At 36.3% G+C, this 14,246-nt stretch overlaps 4 protein-coding genes, 1 long non-coding RNA gene and 1 other non-coding gene across 8 annotated transcripts; 2 read left to right on the top strand and 4 right to left on the bottom strand.

Moving 5' to 3' along the window:
* Nucleotides 1–328: 328 nt before the first annotated feature.
* On the bottom strand, nucleotides 329–601 carry AT4G09015. Its single transcript, NR_142246.1, has one exon. It is a non-coding gene; the product is annotated as an other RNA (long non-coding RNA).
* A 2,216-nt stretch (nucleotides 602–2,817) lies between these two features.
* On the top strand, nucleotides 2,818–5,832 carry ADC2 (arginine decarboxylase 2). Of its 2 annotated transcripts, NM_202955.1 has the most exons (2): nucleotides 2,931–3,299; nucleotides 3,397–5,800. In NM_202955.1, the coding sequence occupies exon 2, from the start codon at nucleotides 3,412–3,414 to the stop codon at nucleotides 5,545–5,547; it is 2,136 nt and encodes a 711-aa protein (NP_974684.1). In that variant the 5' UTR covers nucleotides 2,931–3,299; nucleotides 3,397–3,411; the 3' UTR covers nucleotides 5,548–5,800. The 2 variants fall into 2 exon arrangements, with proteins under 2 accessions (NP_195197.1, NP_974684.1); NM_119637.3 differs by having other exon boundaries at nucleotides 2,818–5,832.
* A 995-nt stretch (nucleotides 5,833–6,827) lies between these two features.
* Nucleotides 6,828–9,124, bottom strand: CIB22 (LYR family of Fe/S cluster biogenesis protein). Its single transcript, NM_119636.4, has 6 exons — nucleotides 8,857–9,124; nucleotides 8,712–8,753; nucleotides 7,840–7,921; nucleotides 7,639–7,694; nucleotides 7,463–7,541; nucleotides 6,828–7,321 (listed from the first exon to the last, which is right to left on the bottom strand). Exons 1-5 carry the CDS (start codon nucleotides 8,986–8,988, stop codon nucleotides 7,500–7,502), a joined length of 354 nt encoding a protein of 117 aa, NP_567970.1. The 5' UTR covers nucleotides 8,989–9,124; the 3' UTR covers nucleotides 6,828–7,321; nucleotides 7,463–7,499.
* Nucleotides 9,125–9,166: 42 nt separating this feature from the next.
* AT4G34695 lies at nucleotides 9,167–9,239 on the bottom strand. The gene has a single exon. It is a non-coding gene; the product is annotated as a tRNA-Glu (tRNA).
* A 525-nt stretch (nucleotides 9,240–9,764) lies between these two features.
* On the top strand, nucleotides 9,765–10,399 carry AT4G34690 (uncharacterized protein; the record flags this gene model as incomplete). The annotated part of the gene is given in 2 exon segments (NM_119635.1): nucleotides 9,765–9,773; nucleotides 9,785–10,399. The coding sequence occupies 2 exon segments, from the start codon at nucleotides 9,765–9,767 to the stop codon at nucleotides 10,397–10,399; spliced, it is 624 nt and encodes a 207-aa protein (NP_195195.1).
* A 590-nt stretch (nucleotides 10,400–10,989) lies between these two features.
* GATA3 (GATA transcription factor 3) lies at nucleotides 10,990–12,717 on the bottom strand. Of its 2 annotated transcripts, NM_119634.4 has the most exons (3): nucleotides 12,383–12,717; nucleotides 11,881–12,167; nucleotides 10,990–11,779 (listed from the first exon to the last, which is right to left on the bottom strand). In NM_119634.4, the coding sequence occupies exons 2-3, from the start codon at nucleotides 12,160–12,162 to the stop codon at nucleotides 11,252–11,254; spliced, it is 810 nt and encodes a 269-aa protein (NP_195194.1). In that variant the 5' UTR covers nucleotides 12,163–12,167; nucleotides 12,383–12,717; the 3' UTR covers nucleotides 10,990–11,251. The 2 variants fall into 2 exon arrangements, with proteins under 2 accessions (NP_195194.1, NP_001031789.1); NM_001036712.2 differs by having other exon boundaries at nucleotides 11,881–12,717.
* Nucleotides 12,718–14,246: the final 1,529 nt, after the last annotated feature.

The raw sequence follows: 14,246 nt of genomic DNA, 5'->3' as shown, positions 1-14,246 counted from the left end.
TATTTTTTTGTGTGTGAAAAACTACACAATTTATCAATTTGAATTAAAATAAAATCTCATAAATTATAGTAGGATCAAGTGATCAAATATCTCAAAAGTAAAGGAAATTGGTGATATAGCTAGCATGTTGATAGAATGTTTTTGCCTTTTTATCGCAAGATCCTAGTTATCTTTCTTTTTCTTCATTATTCCATTCTTTTCACAACTATTTGCTTGAATTATCTCATCATCTATACACATAAAAGTTACACTTAACCATAGTCATATATATTTTTATAAAGATAAATGATAACCATAATTTACACAATTACACTAAGCAAACAATCAACGGAAAATGTTGTTTGGTTGACATGGTAAAATTGTTTGATTACTGCATCAAATATAATGATTAGAACATGACGAAAAGAGGACAGATGTATGCTTATGATAAGCAAAATATAACGTTGGAGACGGCACGTAAGAATAGATGATCGAGAGTATCAAAGTGATTGCGTAGCCTTAATTTGACCATCACAACCACATGATAGTGAAATTCTCCAAATAACACGTCACTGGGATTTACGACTCAAATGAGACTTTATAATTAACCAGTACTGTGGCTCAATTCGAATATCATTAGTTTGAATCTCTTCTGAAGATAAAGAGGAATGGAATAGTTTGCATGAAAGATGAAATGAAAGAGCACTATGCGTACGAAAGCCAATAGTGTACGTGTACCATCCGCGTTCAGTAAACGGCCGTTTACCGCCGTCAACGCGTTTTCTTTTTCCTTATACTAATTGCTGAATATTCCACTTCTTCTCCTTTTGATCATTTGTTGCATTTTCCACTTTTTATGTAATTAGTATTTTACTAATTTTAATCGATTTCCTCTTCTTCTTTTTTTTCTTTATCTTTGCTAGTACAAAAATCAAGTTGTTTGTCAAAAAAGTGGATTTATAATTTAGTGTACCTTCTCAACAACTCAATTTATTGTGAATCGTCCAAATGATCTAGTGTTTCCAGAACTCGATACTTCTTCGCATTTTTATTAATAGTTCTATGTTTTCTCTTGTCTTTGAAGAATTTGTGAATACTTGGTTCTTTTGGCTACAATTTTAAGCTCTCGTAAGAATGTTATAACAAATGAAAACGAATATGACATGTAATATAGTGGTTTGTATTAGTGTTATTGATGTGCTACCGTCCTACTTCAAATTCGTATAATATATCACCGTTAAACGCAGAAAAACAAAAGAAGATTCCAAACAAGATAATGCACCAGAGATAGTCGGGCTATGATCCAAGGGAAAGGGATCACACCTCCCCTGCGATTTCCACTGTATATAAACTAAGTTGTTTTGTTGAGGCCAACTAAAACTCTTGTACCTTTTTGACCTAAATGATTATTTTGTGGTAAGTTTACAGAAAACTAATTTCAAAGAGCATGACAACCCTCAAACATTATAGTTTTTGGTATCGAGTTTGAGAAATCGACCAGATACTCTCGAATATAGTAGTAAGCTTTGGTATCGAGTATAAGAAATCGACCAGATACTCTCGAAATTAGTATGCTTTGGTATCAGGTTTAAGAAATCGACCAGATACACGATGTTGATCTAAGAAAGTATGCGATAAACAAAAACATGTTGAAAGAGAGGGTCACTACATTTATTTACATGCTTCCAAAATTTATGCAATCAAAAAATATGGCCCTCTAATGTTTTCGCACTTAACTATGCCTAAGGAAAAACAAGAACAAACAGATACCGTGGCAAATTCTTATCCGTTGGACTAAGAATCATAGATCTCGTCGTTGGATATCGTCGGATTTGATAATAACGTCACACGTACACGAACACTTATATATTCATTCGCACGTGAAAAGACGAGCGGCGCAATTTTAAAATTTAACCTAAAAAGGGCAAAAGGAGAAGAAGCAGAGACGAAACATCATAACACAACCACTTCCCACGTAAGGGCGCCACGCGGCGCCTCGTAGCCGAGTGTTCATGAATAAAGCTTTTTCTTTTTCAAACCAGACAGCATCAACAAAATTATCCCTGTATTTAATGTATATGTTTTTCCCTAATATAATACATTATTTAATCAGCAACAAAAGAACACTTTTACTATTGCTAACATGGAAATTTGTCGTGAAGAAAAAAAACAAAACAAAAGAAGGAAATTTGTCTTAAAACACAAAAGCAATTTTGTGTGTGTGTGTGTGTGTGTGTGTGAGATAAAGAGACATTGTTTTAGGGTTAATGGTCCATTAAGCACATGCAACTACCAAATTACGCAATTATTGGTGATAGACATATATAGTCTAAGCTTCAATTAATTAATGGTCCATCCATCTAGCGCAAGTTGAAAGCATAGGCTCCTTGTACCAATCTTTGAATACAGTTAATTTCTTTTGCTGTCGTGGTTTGAAAAAGAAAATGTCGATACATAACAGGCTTACAGAAAAAACCAAAAATGTTTAGTAGACGAGACCACAACACGAGTTACACGAGTTGCCAGTAATTCCCACTTCTCAGTGTAGGGAATACAGAAACGAAAAGATTATAAATTAAAATAGAATTAACAAAAAAAAAAAAAATCCACTTCCGTTGTTGTCCGGTAAATATATAAAGGTTATTTTAAAATTGTTCTCTAAATAAAAATCGTTCTCCAACAAAAATCTTTTTTTTTTTTTTTTGTTGGAGCAAAGCACCTAAAGAAATGTAGGGTAAATTTCTTTTAATAGAGGGAAAAAATACAATGTTGAAAGAAAAAGAAAAGTATAAAACGTAATCGTAAATGGGCCCCATGGCCCAAATCAAACTTGCCTCAGTCATAACCTTCTCACGTTGGTTCCTGATTCCCTAGTCCCTATATAAGCAAGTGCCAATAGCCTTCATCAATCTCACGCCTTCTCTTCTTCTTCTTCTTCATTTCCGTCTTTTCCGCTAGGTTTCCGTCTCTGTTTTTTCTTGCATTTTCCCCAGAATTCCTTCACATTCTCTCCTTTTCCTCTTTTTAATTCCTCACCACCTCAAATTCTTCATAAACAAATCCACTTCTGCATGGTTGGGAGAATCTGTTAGAGAATTTTTGTTGTTGTTGGGTTCAGATTTGGAAAATTTCCTTTTTTTCGAGTTTCTTCTGAATTATTCATCGTGGAGATTCTCGGATCGGGAAGGGCTGCGAGAGGTGGTTTTCACGGCGGGGATAGATTCATCTTCTGTCTTCTCCTGAGGGGGTAGCCGAGGCTCCGGCCTCGGCGGTTTTTAAACCCCTACCTTTACAAATTCTGGGAAATTAGAAAAAAAAAGGTTTGATTTTTCAGTTTTTGCTCTGTTCTTCTCTCGAAAGTTTTTGTTTTGTTCGAGAATTTCTGTAAAGTGAGATTGTTGATCGTTTGCTGATAAGAGGGTGAAGATAAAGATGCCTGCTTTAGCTTGCGTTGATACGTCCTTTGTACCTCCTGCCTACGCCTTCTCCGACACCGCCGGTGATGTTTTTATCCCGGCGTCATCACCAACTTCCGCCGCCGTTGTTGTTGACCGTTGGTCTCCGTCGCTCTCATCGTCTCTCTATCGAATCGATGGATGGGGAGCCCCTTATTTCATAGCCAATTCGTCTGGTAACATCTCTGTTCGTCCTCATGGCTCTGAAACTTTGCCTCACCAAGACATCGATTTGCTCAAAATCGTTAAGAAGGTGACGGGTCCGAAATCTTCCGGTGGTTTAGGATTGCAGCTTCCGTTGATCGTTCGTTTCCCTGATGTGTTGAAGAACCGTCTCGAGTGTCTTCAATCTGCGTTTGATTACGCGATTAAAAGTCAAGGATATGATTCTCATTACCAAGGTGTTTATCCGGTGAAATGTAACCAAGATCGATTCGTTGTTGAAGATATTGTCAAGTTTGGATCTTCGTTTCGATTTGGATTAGAAGCTGGTTCTAAACCTGAGATCCTTCTTGCTATGAGCTGCTTGTGTAAAGGTAGCCCTGATGCCTTTCTTGTGTGCAATGGATTCAAAGATGCTGAGTATATATCATTGGCTCTGCTTGGGAGAAAACTGGCGTTGAATACTGTGATTGTGCTTGAGCAAGAAGAAGAGCTTGATCTGGTTATTGAGCTGAGCCAGAAGATGAATGTGAGGCCTGTCATTGGGTTAAGGGCTAAGCTGAGGACTAAGCATTCGGGTCATTTCGGATCAACTTCTGGTGAAAAGGGTAAATTTGGATTGACTACTACTCAGATTGTTCGTGTGGTGAGGAAGCTGCGTCAATCTGGTATGCTTGATTGTCTCCAGCTTCTGCATTTTCATATTGGTTCACAGATTCCGTCGACTTCGTTGCTCTCTGATGGTGTCGCCGAGGCTGCTCAGCTTTACTGTGAACTTGTGCGTCTTGGTGCACATATGAAAGTTATTGATATCGGTGGTGGTTTGGGGATTGACTACGACGGGTCTAAATCTGGAGAATCGGATCTCTCTGTTGCTTATAGTCTCGAGGAGTATGCTGAAGCTGTTGTAGCTTCTGTTCGGGTTGTGTGTGACCGGAGCTCAGTGAAACATCCGGTGATATGCAGCGAAAGCGGTAGAGCGATAGTCTCTCATCATTCTGTGCTGATCTTTGAAGCTGTTTCAGCAGATAAACCAATGGTTCATCAAGCAACTCCCGGCGATATTCAGTTCCTGCTTGAAGGTAATGAGGAAGCTCGAGCCAATTATGAGGATCTTTATGCTGCTGTGATGCGTGGAGACCACGAAAGCTGCCTTCTTTATGTCGATCAGCTGAAGCAGAGGTGTGTTGAAGGTTTCAAAGAAGGTGTTTTGAGCATCGAGCAGTTAGCTTCTGTTGATGGTTTATGCGAGTGGGTGTTGAAGGCTATAGGCGCATCGGATCCGGTTCATACTTACAATATCAATCTATCAGTTTTCACTTCGATTCCTGATCTCTGGGGGATTGATCAGCTGTTCCCTATAGTTCCTATCCATAAGCTCGATCAAAGGCCCGGGGCTCGCGGAATCCTTTCAGATTTAACGTGTGATAGTGACGGGAAGATCAACAAGTTCATAGGCGGTGAATCCAGCTTGCCGTTGCACGAGCTGGACAAGAATGGCAGTGGAGGAAGGTACTTTTTGGGTATGTTCCTTGGAGGGGCTTACGAGGAGGCTCTCGGTGGAGTCCACAATCTGTTTGGTGGACCAAGCGTTGTCCGGGTCTCCCAGAGCGATGGACCACACAGCTTTGCAGTGACCCGAGCGGTGCCTGGTCAGTCCTCAGCGGATGTTCTCCGAGCAATGCAGCATGAGCCGGAGCTAATGTTTCAGACCCTAAAGCACCGAGCAGAGGAAATGATGCATACCAAAGGTGGTAGCGAAGGTGAAAATGAAGAGGAAGAAGAAGATGATGAGTTCAACAATGTGGCGGCTTCTCTCGACCGTTCGTTCCACAACATGCCGTATCTTGCAACTGAGCAGGCATCGCCAAGTAACTCTCTTTCAGCTGCGATCAGTAACCTTGGGTTTTACTACTGCGACGAAGACGTCTACGATTACATCTCTGCGTGAGAAAAGGTGGTCGTCGTGTGGTTTGTTGTTGCATTATATTATCGTAAAATCGTCATTGTACGATTTCTTTAAATAAAAGTTATTAAATAAGAACATGATGAGATCCATGATCCATCGTTGTTTAAGGTTTTAAGTAAGAAGATCCGAATTATGAAAGCCTTTTGTGAAATTCGGATCTTTTTATATTTATTTCCCCCTTCAAATGTAGCCGTTCCCGTTTTATTTATAATAATAATAATAAAAAAGTTTGACCACATAAAAGAAATAAATAAACGATGAATCGTGAATAAGTTGTTTTCAGTTTTCACTCTATAATAATTTTAAATAAAAAATATAAAAAATTGTCTAGTGGTATTTTTAACGGATCAGGTTCGCCGCATCTTATAACCGGCGTCGTGGGCCGATGTTGTTATGATGAGTGAAGAAGTGAATGTGACAACACACACAAGTATCACATGGAGATGTTAGATTCTGACATTTATGTGTTTTATCGACTGACATCTTTTATCTGTTAGGCTTTGGGAAGCGGTTAAATGATTATTTGATAATGTGGCTCATGATTGAGTGTTTTTAGCCGTATCTTGCATTATCGAATAGTGGTCTTTATTTTTAAGTCACGGCTTGGTGTGCAACAGGTTTCGTTTTACGTGGAGGTAATTTTTTGACATTATGCATATTCGAGATAACGTGTTGTTGTTTCCATTATACTTGTCCGGTTGTTGGCGATCGTGGAAAAAAAAGCATATAATACTGTAGAGAAAAAGGAAGGATTCAAATTTAAAGGTGAAAAGTTTGACGAATATGGTAATACTAAGCTTCATGTCGGTCAATTTGTAGATGATCGTTTCACTTTTTGGTGTGTTTTTATTAACATATATTGTATTCATAACTTATAAATATATTTATCATTCTTTCTTAGAATGATGAGAGAATCATTAAACCTTCCTCGAAATCTAAAACCTTTAAACGTCAAAGCTTAAGTGATTCACAATTCAACCAAAAACTGCAAAACATTATGTTCAATCTTGTTTCTACTAATCTTTGCTTCAAGCTCTCTATTTTCGTTTGCAAAATTGTAGCCGTTTCTTTTACAATGTAAGTGAAAAAGGGGCTAAGGTTGGTAGAATCCAATCCTATAACATCTTTGCTTTGAATTTCGCAATTTGGGTTTGGAATCGGCATTTACTTTTCCCGACCATGGTCCTCACCGAAAATGCCAAGTGTTACGTGACGACATCAATTTGCAGGGATCGGTCCCGATTCTCAAGTTGGATAATCGATTCCTATCTACCCAAAATTACCAATATGTGGTACAAGACTTCAAATTGTGTCTCTAACAGATTTGGAATGTGTTTATACGCTGCGTTTCCACAATTATTAAGGAAGACAAAGCTGATTATCAAAACAACAGAGACAGAAGAACAAAACCCTTTTTAGACGCAATGACGTGTAAAGGGAGAGTGAGATGAGATGTTGTTCGATTAAAACCTTCTCAAGATATAGCCTCCTCAAAGACCAGTATCGATTTGCAGCCAAGGTTGAAAAAAGAAAAAAAGACCACAATTTTGTTGTTTTACTGACAAGTTTTCATGGTCGAACATCCATGACTCAAGAGCAGCCGGAAATGTTTTAGATGAAAGATATAAACCAAGTTGAAACAAGAATTGTCTTACTGGAACGAAACATCTTTGAAAATAACAATTGGTCCCTCAAAGTTTCAACCTTGAAAGTCAGTTTAATTTATCTCCAAACCATAGCCACCGGATGCTTCAATCTGCAATATATAACAAACACCATTGAAACATAACGTCTTAGTGGTTCTACTGCGACATTTCGATATAATGAGGGACATTTACTAGAATGAAGGGAAACTATTGTGGATACAGCCTTAGCATTTGATAATTCTCTAACTTACTTTATTGATGGGTGTGACAATATGGAAGCTAGGTTTATTATGGGTTGTCTTCTAGACCATAGTTGTACACAATCTCAATCTGCATCAGTCACACACACAATAAAAGATCAGCAGTTGCGAAGAAGAAAGGTAGATCATGAAGAAAAAAGTGATAAGTGTTGAGAACAAAAAATTACCCCAGCAGGCGGAGTCGGGTTTCTACAGAACTTTGAGCCACCAGGAGCCCATGGAACTACAACAGAAAATGTGTGTCATTTAGTGTCCAATTCGGGAAGTGGACTACTCATGTTATCTAATCTACGAGGAATTCCATAAGCCTGACAAAGAGTTCTTGCTATCAAATCTACCACGATTCATATATGGGTCGAGACGCTTACCGATATAAGGATCAGGGTGCCGCCATTTGTTGTATTCTGCTTCACCATGAGCAATCAGTTTGTCGATTCTGTCGACATCCTCCTACAAATACCCCAATCAAAGGTATTAGAGCATTGATAAAGCCCAAGAATGACCAAATACAAGTTCATAAGCCCATGTAATCAGGTTTCTTAGCAAGATGAGGATTGCATCTCTCCTTCTTTCCCTTATGAAATATCAAATCTAAAATGAATTTGTTCCTGTTAACAATCTAAAGACTAATAATTTTATTTCCTTTGCACTATAAAAAGCTTTCATTAGCTATTTCATTTCACTCTTATTTTCTATGTTTTGGATCTAGCTTAACAATGCTCTAAAAGCTTAAATCCTACTAACTTTGAATTCTCCTACAAAAGGACCATATCAAGAGACAACCAAAGATGAGAGACTCAATGTACATTGTGGCAGTAGTTGAAAAAAGAATTTCATAATATGATTTTCAACTCCAGTTTAAAAAGGTACATCCTTTACTTGAATTCAATATTGGAATGATAATGAGTGGAATATGCAAACTCAACACACAAATCATTGAACAGCAATTCTATTTCCCATATCTCCTACCTATTCACTTTTTTTTTATAATAGCGAAGAACCTAAACAACTTAGCAAGAGAAAATCCAGTAGAGGTGTTTCCACAACAAAAGTCCCCAATTTTCTCATCCACACACACTTAGATGATTATGCTCATCATATCTCTAAAGTCTCTCTACCAAATTAAATGAAACAAAACAATATCAATTTCCATTTCTACGGATTATCAAACATTTTAACAATCAACAATGAAACAAGGCAAAGAGAGAGGTATGCAAAATGAAAGGAGAAGAGAACAAACCACATCTTGGTTGACATTGAACTTCTCACGCAGATCAGAAGCCTGAAAGGTAACGAAGATCAAATGGAATCAAAAACCAAAATGAGAGATCGGTAAAAAATCAAAAAGTCCATGTCCGATTCGGAGATCTGAGGAAAAGACTTACGTCACGGTAGAAGATATGGCGATGAACAGCCCAATTGAGAGTATCCTTAAGGGCACGACGGTAAAGGATTCGAACTCTCTCCTTCTGAGCCGCTCGCCGCGCAAAGTACGCCGCCGTCGAAACTCCGCTCATTTTTGTCTTCCTGATTCCGATTGATTTCGAGTCTCTCTACACTCTTTTCATCTTTTACAGTGGAAAACCTTCTGTTTCCGTTGGAGGGACCGAGAAGAAAATTTCAAATGGGCCTTTGATTAGAGCTTGAATTAAGACAAAAATCGGCCCATTAAAAAAAGAAGGAGGTAAAAACAAACTCCGTTGCCGGGACTCGAACCCGGGTCTCTCGGGTGAGAGCCGAGTATCCTGACCAGCTAGACTACAACGGACTGTTGATACAGTCAAAGAAATAAATTATTTAACACTACGTATCTGTCTTTTCATTATACACTCACTTTTCCCAAAAAAAATTCACTTACTCCACCATTCGATAATAAAAATTATAAGTACTCAACAAAAAATCTAAACTTCAAAATTATCAAACTTTTTTTTTTTCTTTTAAGGATTACTCAACTTGATTTCGTGATTAGACTAAGCGTGAACAATAAAGAGCTGATTTGGTTGAATATATATGACACAAATTTTGCACGAATCAAGTTTAACACTTATCGTGGTTCAAGTTTTTCATTTTTATAGTTTTTTATTGTTTTTATATTATGTATGTTTAGAATTTTAATATTTCTAATAATTATTATGTTTGGTGAAATATATTATAATATTATATATTTATTTTTTTAAAGAAATCCACTTAAGAATTCCACCATTGAACAATAAAAAATATAAGGATTCAACAAAAAATTTAAACTTTAATTTATTCAAAATTTAGTATTATAAAATTGTAAGGAGTTCTAATGATGGATCTGGTGAAAAAAAGAGTGATGATGATGGATCCGGTGAGAAAAAGAGCAATGATGGATCCGGCGATGGGAAAAAGAGTGATGATGGATCCAGCAATAATGACGATGATGATTACACACCTAATGACGATCCACAATCGACATGGTTCAAGGTTTTTAAACTTTTAGCAACTAGGCTTCATTACATCGGGGTCAAGAGATCATGCGAGAGGAGCGTCAAACGCAAATGGAAGTTTCTCAAATTTATCAACATATCTCAAGCTAAGAAGCTTCAACTACTGGCTAAAGCTAAAGGGAAGGAGCATCAAACTTTTGTGGAGTACACTTGCCTAGGTAAGGCCTCCAGAGATTTCTCACAAACCTATACCTCGTTTCTCACTTGGTGTTTCTTTGGCTCTCTTACTTGCATCTCCTTCGTTTGGGGGTTATGGAACACCTCTAAAACGGATAGAAGCCTAGCCGACTTGTGGTTGGAGATAAACAAGAAGAGTGTGGTTATCCATGAGTTTAAGAAAGAGATGAGTGCCAAAAATGCTCTCTACATGCACCGGCTTGATGAGATTACAAAGGTTGCAAAGCAAAATCAGGAAGATCTTCAAAAGATCGTGGCACTTCTCGTATCTAAAAAGTGAAAGATGGGTTTAGTTTTTGGCTCTTTCATTTTGTTCTTGTTCTTACGAGAATGATTAGATTTATATCAATATCTTTATATGCTAAGAAACCTCTCACATTTTGTGGATGAACACTCTCTTTTGCTGCTTCATGTTTTAACTTGGATGTTTTCTTTTGTCTCCTGCTTATTCCCAAGCAAGCATACTAAATAAACTCTCTTTTTGTGTAGATACATGTAGCTTTATAGTCAACTTATTTTGAGTATGACACAAAGTAGCAATAAAACGGAGACAAGGCCACATAAACACATTAAAAGGATGTTTCCCTTAAAGATTGATATGCAAATGGTGAGATTAAACAATTATGCGGCAGACATAGCATCATACATTTGCCTAAATTTACTTTCATGGGGATTTAACGAAATCGTTTATCTACGATTAGCCTGAAAATTAACCTTTAGTAATTCGATATGTATAAATTAATTACATACCTAATTTTTTTTTTTGCTGAATAAATGTCTAAATTAATTATGCTTGCATCGATTATCAAATAAATATGTCGAATCTCAAGATTTATCAATAATATATATACTATATAGTAATGTTGGAGTTTTCAAGATGATTCTTCCATTTGGCATTTTGTTTACTCAAAAAGTCTATTTAAGCCACTACACATGGACCAAAATCATTCCAAGTACTAGTAGTGGTGGTGGTGGTCTTACATCATTAAAAACACACATTAATTTTGTTTATAGAAAACCATTGTTTACTTAAGACTAGTTCCTGAAACAGTTTCAAAATGTTAAGAAGCAAGTTGTTAAATTACAACACTACAGATAATGTTACAAAAAGTAGGTTTTACCTAAGTCTTATCTACCACTTGCTGCCAAATTTGACTGGGTCTGATTTAGTACTAGCTTCACCTGTTTCTTCACCCAACTCTTTACTCTTTCTTAATTCCAGAACCTTCCTATGAAGATTTGAGTGAATCTCATTCGAGAACGTCGGACTATCCGCCGGTCTGTATTCCGGGCAGAGCCTACCAGACTTAAACCGGACTCCACATGCATTACATAAGGTTTTTGGACCGACCGGACCGGTTCTCCACTGTGGTGTGTTGTTTGTGCCACAATGGCTGCATCTTCGTTGAAACACAAGGACAGTTTCTTGTTTCTTCTTCCTCAACTGCTCTGTTGCTGCATGTTGATGATTGGTTGAAACGAGTGGCCAAACACGACTACCGGTTAAACTGTTCCGAGACCGTTTGGTTCTTGGTTTAACCGGAATTCTTGAGAAGCTTGGTTTGGTTTTATGTGTTTGTGTTAAGAGAAGTGAAACTTCTGGTGATGAACAATCATCCACAACACGAGATACCCATTCAAGCTCTTCCACATCTTCATCCTAAAAATATCCCAAAAAAAAAGAAATCAAGAAAAATATAACTTAAAATCTTTCGATTATAAGAAGAGAAAGAAAAGGTATAAAGAAGTTTAGAAATTTACCGGCAAAGAAGGAAGTTGATCAAAGATGCAAGGTTGTGAACTAAAGACACAATCATGTTCTTGTTCTTCTTGCTCTTGTGAAGAAGAAACAGAGACAACTTCTTCTTCTTCTTCTTTTTGACCTTCTGAGAAATCGAGGAAACACTCAACGGAGAAATCTTCCGGCAAGGAAGAAGTTCGGCTTAAATCTTCCGACACAATCACTTGGTGATGTTTGAGAGATATAGTAGATTCTCCTCTTAGACTTGCCTTTAAGGCTCTAGCTTCTGTCCACAGCTCCATTCACTCTTTAACACATACACACATACATATAGAATTCTTTTTAAGTTTCACTTGACATACTCTGAATTCTCAACTATTACAACAACCATAAACATACGAAAATAGGCTTAAAACTAAAGTTTATAACCTATAACAAAGTCGGCGCATGCAAACTTTCGAGAAACTAAAAAGATGAGAAGAGGAGAGAGGTATGTGGGATATGCTCATCGTATCTCTTTACCTGACAAAGACGAAGAAGAAGGAGAAAAGCTGAGAGAATGGCGAAGAAACAGAGGAAGAGAGATATTCCGATAAGAGAAAAGTAAGAGGGCACTGAACTTAAAGGAGGATTCTTGAAGGGGTTAAAAGGTAAAACAGAGACTTTTTTTTTGTGTGTGTTTGTGCTTCTTCCAATTCCAAAAGTTAAAGCTCTTTTTTCCTATCTTTTTTTTTTGTTTTCTTTTCCCCTAATTTCTAAGTTTGTGGAATATTACAAAATCTTCTTTCACGAATGATACTATATTGGTATTTCAGAATCAATGCTTTTCCTCTTCTTTATTTGTCTCTTCATTTTCGTGTTAAACGGTGTGTCCTTTATTTCAATGTAAAATATGGATCAGCTTAATAAAAGATCAGGATCAAGTCTAATCCACTCGCCTCTATATTTCATTTAAAGCTCACAAGACTTGTTAAGAAATTGTTTGCATACATGAAAAATTAATTGATTATTCAATTTTTGTATTTAGAAGAAAATAAAAGAGATAAAAAAAAGTGATGATTTCTTTTTATTTTCACGTCAGGATTTGTTTTATTTTCTCCAAATTTCTTTGGACCTAATCAATGAGTTCTTTACGTGGATGTTTTTGGCGTGGGCTTATCCTTCGTCACATATTGATAAGTCAGGTCTGTTTCGCATTATTCAATACAAATTTGATTGTTTTTATTATAATTATTGTGAAGGGTTATATCATGATGCTGTGTTCCTTGTCCATGCCAATTTAGCTTGTCTTGTCAAAAGGGTTGACCATTTCTTCTTAGGAAATGTTGAAACATTAAGTTTTACAATGGTGATGAATTTGTTATTTCATAGTACTAACATTAACAATTTAATAGTATACATGCACAATATTTTGCTTGTCGTGTTAAAACTAGTATTATTGAAAGTCACCGATTAAACCTGTGATCTTTTTTGAAAATTTTAAAAATTTTGATATCTAACTAAAGGACCAAATGAAATTAACAAAGTGATAAGAACAATCCAATAATAGCTCAATTCTATACTAATACAATAATAGCTCAAAATTTAATAAAATACAAAGCATGAAATTTATAGAAAGCATCCAATTTTTTTATTTTTTTTGTCAAACAACATAAAATCATCCAATCTAGAATCTTAAAATTGAGTTAGATGTCCCATATACTGCGTCTGAATATAGATAAGAAATTTCATTCAGTCATGAATTTAAGAATATAAAATAATTCATGAAGCAAAATTAATTTTTACATGCATTACCAAGGATATATAAGATTATTTTCGCATTTGTTATGAGAACTGGCAAATGACAAACAAGTATTACGCGATTATAAAACAAACATTGCCATGCAGTCGGTGATGTCCACATATGATCTAGCCAATCTTCTATGTTATGCTATTTTTGGCATTAGATATGAGATTAGGTAACCCAAAGGAGAAAACATTTTTCCGATAAGATACATTAAGTTCATACCCTAATACCAAATCTCATATTGATTACATTTTATGGAAAATTACAGGATAGATATAATAATATCTGAATCCTATTAGAGATGTCAATTTGGATTAAGTCGATGTGTTAAAAACCAAATTAAGATTATCTCTACCGAAACCCCTTGAACCTTTTACAACTTTCCAAACACACAAATTTTTTATAAATAAAATAAAATAAAAACAAATGTTGATTTCAAATTCGATTCAAACACCCAAAAACAAGAGCATAAATAAAGTTCCTTTTAACCCACATTACGCAAAGAAAGAAAAAAAAAAAGAAGTGTGGGTTTTTGGTAGTGATGGGAATGGAGATGGTGCAAACCACCGTTGGAGTGGAGTTCACCAAAGCAACCACTAT

The sequence above is a fragment of the Arabidopsis thaliana genome, chromosome 4 (genome assembly GCF_000001735.4).
Source record: "Arabidopsis thaliana chromosome 4, partial sequence".
Classification (NCBI taxonomy): Eukaryota; Viridiplantae; Streptophyta; class Magnoliopsida; order Brassicales; family Brassicaceae; genus Arabidopsis; species Arabidopsis thaliana.
This window is presented reverse-complemented; position numbering and strand designations above follow the sequence as displayed.

What these genes read in the sequence shown, in the direction of transcription:
- ADC2 (NM_119637.3), top strand. Translation starts at nt 3,412, where the DNA reads ATGCCTGCTTTAGCTTGCGTTGATACGTCCTTTGTACCTCCTGCCTAC.
- CIB22 (NM_119636.4), bottom strand. Translation starts at nt 8,988, where the DNA reads ATGAGCGGAGTTTCGACGGCGGCGTACTTTGCGCGGCGAGCGGCTCAG. An exon ending in TCAATGTCAACCAAGATGTG is followed by an intron (nt 7,922 to 8,711) that starts GTTTGTTCTCTT and finishes GGGTATTTGTAG; the next exon opens with GAGGATGTCGACAGAATCGA. An exon ending in GCACCCTGATCCTTATATCG is followed by an intron (nt 7,695 to 7,839) that starts GTAAGCGTCTCG and finishes TTTCTGTTGTAG; the next exon opens with TTCCATGGGCTCCTGGTGGC.
- GATA3 (NM_001036712.2), bottom strand. Translation starts at nt 12,162, where the DNA reads ATGGAGCTGTGGACAGAAGCTAGAGCCTTAAAGGCAAGTCTAAGAGGA. An exon ending in ATCAACTTCCTTCTTTGCCG is followed by an intron (nt 11,780 to 11,880) that starts GTAAATTTCTAA and finishes GGATATTTTTAG; the next exon opens with GATGAAGATGTGGAAGAGCT.